At 47.9% G+C, this 11,221-nt stretch overlaps 2 protein-coding genes; both read right to left on the minus strand.

The window, feature by feature from the left end:
• Nucleotides 1-324: 324 nt before the first annotated feature.
• nad7 (NADH dehydrogenase subunit 7) lies at nt 325-6,845 on the minus strand. One transcript has 5 exons: nt 6,703-6,845; nt 5,740-5,808; nt 3,933-4,399; nt 2,625-2,868; nt 325-586 (listed from the first exon to the last, which is right to left on the minus strand). The coding sequence occupies exons 1-5, from the start codon at nt 6,843-6,845 to the stop codon at nt 325-327; spliced, it is 1,185 nt and encodes a 394-aa protein (YP_009709892.1).
• Nucleotides 6,846-7,097: 252 nt separating this feature from the next.
• atp9 (ATPase subunit 9) lies at nt 7,098-7,322 on the minus strand. The gene has a single exon. It carries the CDS (start codon nt 7,320-7,322, stop codon nt 7,098-7,100), a length of 225 nt encoding a protein of 74 aa, YP_009709893.1.
• Between the last annotated feature and the right edge of the window lie 3,899 nt (nt 7,323-11,221).

Consider the following 11,221-nt stretch of genomic DNA (forward strand, 5'->3'; position numbering starts at 1 on the left):
GGATTTTTTCCGTTAATAGTCGGAACTTGACGATTCCAACGCCGGCAGATTGGAAATGTCAACGCCGTTGTCGAAATAGCAAATCCACTCAAAGTCCAGGGGCTGAGACCCCATAGCCATAAGTCAAAATTTACTATATGAAATAAATAAATAGAGTATTAGATGAATATAGAGCCAATAAAGAACAATTAACAAAATCAAACTGCTGATCGTCTTTTTCAATTCCATTCTTTTGACCTTCTATAACAGGGGGAATGCCAGAAAAGGGAAAAGAGAAGCCATTTTTGCTCGCAATAAAGCGTCCTGATCGAGCAAGACGTAGTCCTATCTATCCACCTCTCCAGACACAATATCTTGAGTACCTATGATGGTGACCACATCTGCTGGCATGTGATGTTTGGACATAGAATCGAGTCCTTGTGAATGGGCAGAGCCAGGTGCTCTTATTTTACGACGGTAGGGACGATTGCTTCCATTACTGACCAGAAAGACACCAAATTCTCCTTTAGGTGCTTCAACAGCGGTATAGGTAGAAGGAGCTGGTACGGAAAAACCTTCTGTATAAAGTTCGAAATGGTGAATTGAGGTAGAGTAGACCGATGATCCTGTAGTCATTTTGCCGGCTATTGAAAGAAAAAGCTTGCATCTGCTCTCCCTATTTAATAGAATAATAGGTCCGATCTCTCTCCAAACCTAACGTGATAGTTTCCCATCATAGGGCTTTCTATCTATAGATTGAGCCATTACCAAGGAGCTAATTCGTTCAGAACTCAGTTGACTGCTTCTATAGATAAGGCGGAGCGTCCTTGGCTCAGCATTATAGCACATAGGGCTTCGGCGCTACTACAGCGCTTCGCTAACTCGAAGCGCCTCGCTATGAGAATCTAGCTTCGCTAACGCTCGGCTAAGTCTTGAACCTTCGCGCGTTCGCTTTCTCAGTAGCAAAAGCGCTTCTCTTTGCCCCTTAAGTAGAAGGACAAGAATGATCTTTTTTGTTTTATTGCTCCCGCTTCCTCGCATCTGCGCTCGTCAAGCCAACTTTGCTTTTTGGGAGGTTAAACTGCGGTTGAAGCGGACATTTCGAAATGACAGCATCGAAGATTTATATATATTCTTAAACGGTAACGGTTATCCCGGACTGCGTTCCGGAAAAAGTGGCCTACTTGAAATGAAAGAAAGGGCGAGCACTCTTGTGTTTCAACCCCACTATCACTATACTATTCATAGTTGTAGGGCACTGTGTACTTACAGCCTCTACGATAAGCAAGTGAATGGGGCCGGTGCGTGGCGAACGGAACGGTTCATCAAGCCATTTCTCGCCTCAACCCCCTCAATAGGAAGAGGGGTACTTTACAAATAGGGGGTAATTGCTTCGCACCTGACTGTGATAGCCCTATCGATACCTTCTTTGAGCTTTGTGACTAGTGGCCGCTTTCCCGTCGCTAGAGCGTTTTCCCGGTGCGCGGAGCCCCAACGAGGAAGGTGTTAGTGGTTTATCATTGGGTAAATAATGCTAATCCCTCTTTTTGTGCTACTCCTACTCCTAGGGCGGGAAGAAGATAAGAAAACGCGAAGCGTTCTATTGGTTTGGTTTCCCAACTTGTTGCTTCTAAAGGCTGCCCTCTCTCGGCTGGATGTTGGTCCAGCCTACTACGAGGATCCCGTATCCAGCAACCCAATCTAAAGGGAAAAAAAAGGCCTTGTCTAGGTTGGAGCTATGAAGCTGACCCTCATATTATGAAAAGGCCTTTCCTTCACGGGCTTACTTAGTGCTTGTGCGGCTCGGTTTGAGCTCGACCCAAACAACGGCTAACGAGCCCCTGAGAAAGCCCCCTTGGTAGGTAAAGTCAAGCGCGTTAGCTCTTTGAAGTGAAGGCGCGCATCCTCTTGCTGGGAGAGGGGCTAATGCCACCCGCCCTAATGAATAAAGAAACAGGAGAGGGGTCTTGCTTACTTGTTAGAGTCAAGGGAAAGGGCTTTTGAAGCTGGTGCGCTAACGCGCACTTCCGTTTTCCCTTTACTAGTAGGGGGTCCCGTGGTTCCTATGCCGCCGCGTTTCCCGGTCCTTTTCTTTTAGTGCTTCGACCCGAAGCGATAGCTTCTAGCTAGTTCAGTGGATAAGATGGCTGCGCTCCAGCTCACTCAAGAATGGGACGGCAGTGGTCCGCCGGCAAGCTCGTTCTGATCTTGGACGCAGTACATTGGAATCCTGAAGCACCACCACGAACGCTACCGCGCGTTCGCCTGCGGTGCGGTAAGGCACCACCCTGTTGTGCCAGCAGCCAACTCCGGCGTGTCAGCTTAGTTATCCTCATCAAGCCACTGACTTACTTGATGTCTAGCTTGCCAACTGGTAGACGGTTCCTTTTCCCCCAGATCAATGAATAAGGGAGAAGTCAGTGGATTCTTCCGAAGAACCGGAAGCGAAGCGCTATGCCGGGGCGGGGGGACGGGAAAAGAAACGGCTCCGAAGAAAGAAATGGAGGTTCCCAATGCTTCTCCACGCCCAACGAGATGCGCCAACCTCGGGATGCTTTACTCCTAACCCCACAAGATTCCGAGACGGAGCTTAACCTGAGTCTCGGTTAAGAACGGCGAGATGATCTACGTTTAACACGGCGCACGATTCCATGGATAGTTTCATTCGACATCGTGATGGAGGACATAACTTACGATCATCGGCTTTTATCATGCCACTAGGGATTTTATTAGGACATTGCCAAATTATCCGCATACTTTGTCGCATCTCTTCAATACGGATACAGTAACGATCATAGCGATCTCCTCTGGTACCTACTGGTACGTCAGGATCCGATTGGTCATGAACATCGTAAGGTGCTGCTCTTCGCGAATCCCAGCATACCCCTGGTTGGGATGGGTAGGCCCACCACTTCACTTTCACTTAGGCCTGGGCCAAGTCAGTGGGGGGACCCTGTCGGGCTCCTCCCCCCCAAAAAAAACACAAACTGTACGTGATAGTTTCCCTTCATACGGCTCGAATCATTCTCATATGCCCTGGGAGGCATCCTTTCCTTGTTTGTTGGGTTGGTTCACGCGCGCGCAAACGAGCACTGGCCGCAACAGCAGGGAACTATGACCAATAGAGTCAGACACTTAGTTAGCTACATCCGCACGCAAAAGGAATGTGGTTCTGGTTGAGGCTTTCTTTCCTTTATTAGTAAAGGGGGCGCGGGACGTTCGCGGAGTCCGTGCCTTCCGTACCACCACAGGACTGGTCGTTCTTGGGCGGATCCCGCTCCTCTACATAAGGGATAGGGGGAAGGTGGCCGGGCCTATCATATCAAAATAAAAGGGTTGTAAAAAGAGAACCCGGCTACCTATTTCATTCGACGTTCCGCCCGATTCGACCGACTTTTTGATAACAAGAAGGCGGCGAGCTGATCTGCTTTGATCAAGGAAAAAGCCCAGTCAGCCACCAACTCGGTGCAGGTCACGTGACCTACAGCTCGGCCTTCGTTCGCTTTTTGAGACTTCCTCTACCCACATCTCTATGTGCCCGCAGCACTTCCATATGGAGAAAGATAGGCTTACCATGTTCCATCAATAGCACCTAACCTATGCCGATTTTGGCGGACTGTGCTCCACCCCGGTGAACTCATGCGGTTCCGACGTGCCCAGAGGCCAGAGGCGAATCCATTCACGGTCCGTAGGACCAACACCATTCGAAGGTGGGTGGCCCGCCCCGCCTAGAACAGTCATGTTTGACTGGGCTTACACACATTCGCTCACTTACGCTGTCCCCCCTCAGCTCACCCTAGCCCCCCCGGGCCTTTTGCTCTTCTAACGTAAGCTCCAAGGCTTCACACCAAGTCTTCGCTGACATAATATGCATGCTTAAGTAGGGTCAGGCAGAACCGTTGTTGCCTGATGGGGACTCCCCCCATATTGCTATCAATGTCTTCATGTCGCACGACCTCTTAACATTACACCACTGAATCCCCAATCCTTTGCTTGCTGTGCAGTGACAGTACCAATATCCACTAATCGTTGTTTCCAGATACGGTTGCCGGTTGACATCTCTTCTAATTCGTCGATACGAGAAGCAAATTGTTGTGTGAAGGAATCAATATCTCGACATAAGCCAAGAGGCAGATCTTGTGCCACTCCACCTGGTCGTATGAAACTGGCATGCATCCTGGCTCCCGAGACTCTTTCATAGAATTCCAACAATCTCTCCCGCTCCTCAAAAGCCCACAGGGACGGAGTTGATGCTCCCACATCCATAGCATGAGTAGTTAAAGCAAGTAAATGATTTGAAATTCGAGTTATTTCACGGAATAACACTCGTATATATTGAGCTCGTAATGGTACCTCGCAATTCAAAAGTCTCTCTACGGCTGAAGAATGAGCGTGTTCTTGGGCCATCGTAGAAACATAGATAGGGTCGACGACGGAACGAAGAACTAACCCTAGATACAGCTTTTTCGTACACGTTCACTTGCATCACATACACAAGTGCTCTCTGAACCGTGCAATAAGGTCACCCATAACACGGCTCTCCCACTTGAGTTACCTTAGCCCCAGGCAGGCCATGCTATTCAATGATATTGGAAAAATGGCAGCGTAACGTAACAACTAGTATTGAAAGCTGGTCGCCTTTTTTTTGAGGGAGGGAAAGCCTTTCAATAGGAGCCCTACTTCCTTCCCTCTTTGCGACCTCATCACTTCAAAGCGCAAACCAATTTCTTAGTCACCGGGCGGAGCGCACCTTAGGTACTTTGCTTATAGCTTTTTTAGGTTATGCAATAGACGGGAGGATTAGCTCTGGATCCCCCCTGCTTGCAGAAATGAATGGATCAGAAGGGGGGGCTGGGTTCTATTTCCGGGCCGGGCGGGAGGTGAAGGCCATAAGATTGCCCTCCCGGTAAGGAAGAGAGGAAAAGGGTGCTGTCATCTAATCTATCTCGACCAGTTTCCCGAGGCGTATTCAAATCCAGACCGGCTCAGAGAATCACTGGCGCTATTTAGCCCTTCGTTTCGCCATTCGAAGTACTACCTCTGCCTTCCCCTTTTGTAACATACCCAGGCGCCCTCCTTTCCAATCACTAAGAAAAAAAATACCAATCAAAGCCCTATCTAAGTCAAGCTTCGTCTGTTATTTTTCCGGCCCCTATTAATAGGGGAGTTTACTCAACCCATTCCCCAGTCTTCCGCACTGCTCAAGTAAGTGTGCGACTCCGTATGAGGACCTCCTTCCCTTCTGCCCACTCTCCGTTCACACGGTTCTCAAAGCAGAGGAGGAAGGGTGGGCAGCAGGTACCACGAGCCCTCTGTCCCACACATCTATCCAGAAGCAAGTGTAGTTCACCGGTTCCACCGAATGCTCCTATCTCTCGGCAAAGATCGTGTGAGTGTGCAGTTATGCTTCGGATGCTTCGCCATAGAATAGATCGACCCAGTTCCCGTTCTTTTCCGGTGCACTCGCTTTATATCTCCGACACACAAGGAAGGACGCGGTGGGAAGCAGCCCTAGCCTCTGTCCGGCCGATCATTCCGCTGGCATCTTGCATTCACGCCTCCGTTTGACTGCCGCTCGGGGATGGAGTTGTAGATACGTTAGTCTTAGCGGATCGTTGGCTCCACCTGTTATCTCCTTCTACGACATGCTGTTGTCGTCGCCATATTCCATATGTAACTTAGTCATCTCTGCCTCGCTGCGGGTCAGCACGCACCTCCGAAAGAAACGGAGGACTTCATTCAGTGACTCCGCGATCGCCCTCTAAACGATCAGAATAAGGTAAAGCTTGAAGATAAGTTTTGTACTCTATTAATTTCTCAGTCCCTCTAGTCGGGTGGGCGCCGGCCGGTCTTTCGACCAGATCCCCCTAAAAACCGTACGTGCGGGTCTCCCCGCATGCGGCTCACGCCATTCGAGGTGGCCCAGCCCAGCATTCATTCGCAAATCCTGTAGTGAAATTGAGACTGCTCGACCTCGGAAGCTAATTCGCGTGTAGGCAGCGCTGTCTGTCGTACCGTTGACTCTATCTATTCACTTTCATTCATTTTTATAGGCTTGCTCCCTCTTTTTCCAAGAATGAATGCACTTCCCCTTGACTTCAGAGGGCCTTCTCTAATAGGGGAAAAGCCTTCCATTTCCGTCAAATGACCCGGCCCCCCCTGGCTCTTCCACCGTCCTGGCTCCCTTTCCTACCTATGCTATGCTCCCCCGGCACAGGCCTACCACGCTTCGCGCCTGCGGCGTTTTCGCCGGACGGTCTTTGCCAGTAGTGCCATCCTCCCCGCTGGCTGTATGGGCGGGTTGTCCCTCGCTGCTGCGTTCTGTTAGGCTATGGATTACAGGAACAAATGTAGTTGAATGAGACAGCAGGCGGGTTACACGTTCCGCTGTGCCGAGATGTGAGGTGCAGGTGGTGATGATCACCCCGGGGTATGCGCTAGCGCCCTTGACAGGCACTCCAGGACCCGCCAACGCTCATGAAAACCCGGGTCGGTCCTCCATTCATCTGACCGGAGGTGTGGATAACGAGGCCACCTTCACAACCTTCTCCCTTCTGTCCTTATGTTGTAGTAAGGTAGGGCGGTTCGCTTGAGTTGCTCAACCGCCCCTTAGCCCGGTGCTCATGACGCGCTACGGGACCTCCACCGTGCCGGGGGACCAAGCAAGCAGGGCATAGCTAGCGGCATAGGAGCCGACTCGGCGTCAGCGGCTTCGTGCCGCACTGGAGTGATCCAATATGTGGTTCCGCACGTTCCACCACTTCTCCGTTCATTTCCAATACTGATCGTGAAACACCATGAGCAGCAGGATGTTGAGGTCCGAAATTCGAAGTGAAATTTTTGATTTGCCCGTTCCTAGTCGTCATGGGAAAAAAGGAATAAATAAGAAAGAGATTATTACCTAAGAGCTTGTCCAGTACCAGAAATGCATCTCCTTGCGTGCGAGAGACTTCTATGCCAGCCGTTATTCCCGGCTCTGTTATGAAAGAAAGCGGCAGACTCATCTTACAGGTGTTCCCTAATGAGGGATTTTAGGGTTCTCCTTTATCTCCTCCCCCCATTTCCGGGGGCCTCGTCCTCTTCAGGTAGGAGAGACTACACCTTTCAAAAGGAGAAACTTAGAAAACAAAGAGAATCAAAAAGGCCATCATTAATGCGAACAAGGCAATAGCCTCGGTTAGAGCAAAGCCCAGGATTGCATATCCGAATAACTGTTTTGCCAATGATGGATTTCTTGCCACGGAATGAATTAATGAACTGAATACGTTTCCAATACCTACAGCAGCTCCCGCTGAAGCAATTGTAGCAGCTCCGGCACCCATTGATTTTGCACCTTCTAACATCTCGAATTGAGAAAGTCTCGTCACGCTCTTTCATTCACGATTTTATGTTCTCGTCGCTTCTTCCCCTCGTTCCTTTTCTCTTGGACATCTAACTTTAGGAAGCAAAGGCAAGCAGACTAGGCGGCAGAGGTTGTCTTCGCGGAAGGGGAAGAGTAGGAGGCTTTGAGTCGGGCATCAAAACTCGGCGTAGATAGAAAGTCCGCTACCCATTCAAGCAGCTTGTAAGGCTACAGTACTGCTTCATATAAGATGTACCAAGGACAAGTCAGATAGTGCACATTACTAGTGGGATAACTTTAGACTTATGTCTAACTCTTCTGGATAGCACAGGAAAGAGAAAGAAGACTAAGCAGACGATTCGGTGGGGCCTCACTTCAGGGGGAACATAGGCAAGGAAAATCCTGTCTCACTAGATCTATTGCTGGGGGCTAAAGCACAGGTTTACCCGCTAGTGGGTTTTTCTCTTTCATTGGTTCTGGAACGGGTCTGACTGGAACATCGCTGTCACGAACAGCGTAAACTGAGTATGGGTAGTCTAACTACTCATGCTAGTAGTTTATCTACTAGATGCTCTATAACTAACTAGAAAATAAGATTATAAACTGGATTGACTCGGCCGATGAACCAACCTCACCAGGGACGCAAAAGGTAGACCCAGTGGACTGACTACTATAGCTGGTACTCCAAAAAGGGAAGGTAACATGCCGGCGAAAACGAGAAGAAGGATCAAAACATCGAAAGCCTTTCTGAGCCAGAGAATTGGACGTGTGATCCATAATAGAATAGCCTTTTAGCGTAGCGGCGAAACGTGCCTGCTCTACGATCAAAGAATTTTTTGAATTGATAAGTATTCATGAGTGCATATACGTGGGCCTCCGGTCCTCGGACCTCAGTGTCCCTTTTGTCTTCCTCGTAGGGCGGCTCCTCGCCGTAGCCTGCTATCTCCTCCAACTCGTCATAGAATGAGGCCATGTTCACACCGCTTCGCCCCTTTATTGATTGACTGGATTGGCTGGCTTAAGAATGGAAGGCTCTTCAAGGCAATGAAATTTTTTGTTCCAGTTGTGCGGTTGAAAATACATACGAAAAGGAAGAATAAGACAAAGATCAGAGAATAGCTAACTCGTGTTGACGAAAGAATGCTTCGGTGGCTGTAGCTGATACAAGGAAAGCAAGTAGGAATTATGACACCAAGAGCTCGTTCACCTTCAGACCAAGAACTCAAAGAGCGAGAGCGAGCCACGTAATCCACATACTAATCAATCTTACTGATACTGAATGATAGCAAAACAAATAGATCAATAGAAAGACGAATAGATAGAAAAATGATTAAAACACTAGAGCATAATCCAAAAAAAGAACAAAGAAATGCCTTTAGCATTGAAGCCGGAAAGCCATTAAGCAAGCCTCTAACTCCATACTCTATTTCCTGCCTTTGCCCTCTCAAGCAAGATAAATTGAACCAAATGCAATCAATCGTCAGACCGCCGGAAGTCACTCTTTCTCTTTCTCTTTTCCAGGCATACAATCAACACTTCTTTCATTCAAAGGTAGGTGTATAAGCCCTTATATTGATCGATTCGCCTAAACGAGTTTCACAAATTCGTTAAGGACACAACCCTAACTAATATGAAAGGCTATGGATATAGTCTACATCGGCTAGTCATAGGAAGAAGAAAAAGACCAGCGTTAGGCCTCTTCAGCTAATAGATGTGTCAAAGACCGTTGCCAGGTTCAAGCTACTGAGGGTTCACTTGAACCTGGCAATTAGACCCAAGTGAGAAATGGAGAAAAGAAAGCAATAAGATCAAAGAGGGGAAAGACCTGAACACCCTCGGCGTTCTGCGCACAAAGGGGGAGCACACTTCTAGCGACAGAAGTGAGAGAGCGGGATTGAGAGGACCCCGTGGGGCTCGAGGAAAGAGCTGAGACTCTGCAAAAATAAAAAAATGGAAATGAGATCAAAGGTAACGATATACCTATAATGTAAAGGGTAATGAATGGCAGAAGAGTAGTCCAGAGAAACCCAGCGCCTCCATTCGGAAGGTTTGGCTTGAGAAGAACATACTGTAACTCCCACTTTTTCAGCCCCTGGCATCTCCAAGCTTTGGGACGAAGCTGTGGTGGACTAAGACTCTTTTCGTTGGGTTGCCTTTCCGGTAAGAGAGTAAGCGTATGAAGAAGAGTTCATAGGCGGATCGAACTCCAAGCAAAGTTGAAAGCGGTAAGGCATTCAATTCATTAGGCTGTGGTCAATCTTCAGATATGGAATAGGTACCAAACCGGAGTCAGAGTAAGCTGCGGCATTTCATTCAGTCAGCTTGGCTTTTTATCTAGTTTGCCTTTTCCTTGGCGCCCTTCTTTAGTAAATCTCGCATTGGTCCATTCCGGTCTTCAGTCAGTCAAGTCAGTGTGCACCAAGCAAGTAAGCAAGCCAGTGAATTGATCCGAGGGTGAATAGACTAAGGTAGTGAAGTCATCCTAGCTCAATGCTTTCCTATCTGGTCCTGGAGCCTTCAATTAAAAAAAGACCTTACGGAACGGAAAAATGGAATCCTCTGAGATAGGTTGAGAAAGCGCGTTCATATCCTGTTGAGAAGTCATCTTGCCACTAAGATAAGGATCTAAATCAAATAATATGAGGAATGATGGTAAGTAGTAAAGAGGTTCTGGTAATCTCGCACGATGTGGCCGCCAAGGATATTGGTGTGATTCCATATCCAATTTCCAGTCCTAAAGGGCTCAAATCCTATGACGCCTTCCGCGTTTAAGGGTGGATAACTGAACTGAATAGTCTTGGACTCCCCTTTTTTTAAAATCCAACTGATACGGGATTTAAGAAAAGTCCTCTTCCCCCAGAGTTCAATGTGTTAGGCGGAATCGCATATGAGGCAAGGTTTTTCTCCCTTAACTTCTTTTTTTCCCACCAATCAGCCGGGACATAGTAAAGGAGGGGAACTGCAAGTAAAGTAAGCACATATGTAATTCTCTTCCTCTTATCTAGCTAACCCTATTTTTTTTGTTTTGAAAGGCTTTCATTCAGGTTGTGTTGTCCTCCCTCCGGTCGCCTTGATGAATAGCATTTCTTAAAGTAATTTTGGGTTATACCCGGTATTCCCCCCTAACTCGATCTAAACCTGAAGTCTAGTAAGGACAGATTCACTCTGAAACTGTTATCTACGTGAAAACAGACTATCTTCGTCTTATGCGATCTACGAATATCATCATAGGTAAGTCAGAAGATTGTGTAACGATTAAATAGAATTATCTCCCGGAAGTATGCTTTGCTGAATATCTGGTCGGTCTTCTTTCTTTCCTGATCTCAACCCGCTCATTGGTACTGAGGCTACTGTTCTCACCCTTTTATTTACGGAATGCTTTCTGAAGAACTGATCAGAGGTACGGCAGAGGAAGGGCTATTCTTACCAGATTGATGCGGATTGGATTCTCCGGTTTTTGCAAGAATACGGTGTTTGGAAAAAGACGGTCTTTGACAGGAATAGCCTTCACTGCTTTTCCTCTTTCTTTGCTGCATCTGAGATTACCGCCCCGTGGGTCCTATTCAAAGCATCGAGCTCGGTAGCGAGCCTCTTGTCCTTATCCCTGTCTACTTCAAATGGCTTAGAGAAAGGTCCCTTTTTATTTCTTTTCGCATCTCGGATGCTTGGGAGTCTCCTTCTCGGCTTCAGAAGGACCGAAGGTTGGACTACGTTCAGGGATTGGGATTACTCTTTGTTCTCAGCCGCTAAAGGAAGGAAGAAGGATCTCTATCTCTGATCCAGTGGATGCTTGAAAGTGAGGTAAGCCGTGCTTTTCGGTAAGGGCTAATTCGAAGATCTTAGTGAATAGGGCACAGGACAGGGATCTCCTTGATCGAACTTTTAGCCACCCTGGACTTT

This window comes from Phaseolus vulgaris, mitochondrion (assembly GCF_051622355.1).
Source record: "Phaseolus vulgaris mitochondrion, complete genome".
Classification (NCBI taxonomy): domain Eukaryota; kingdom Viridiplantae; phylum Streptophyta; class Magnoliopsida; order Fabales; family Fabaceae; genus Phaseolus; species Phaseolus vulgaris.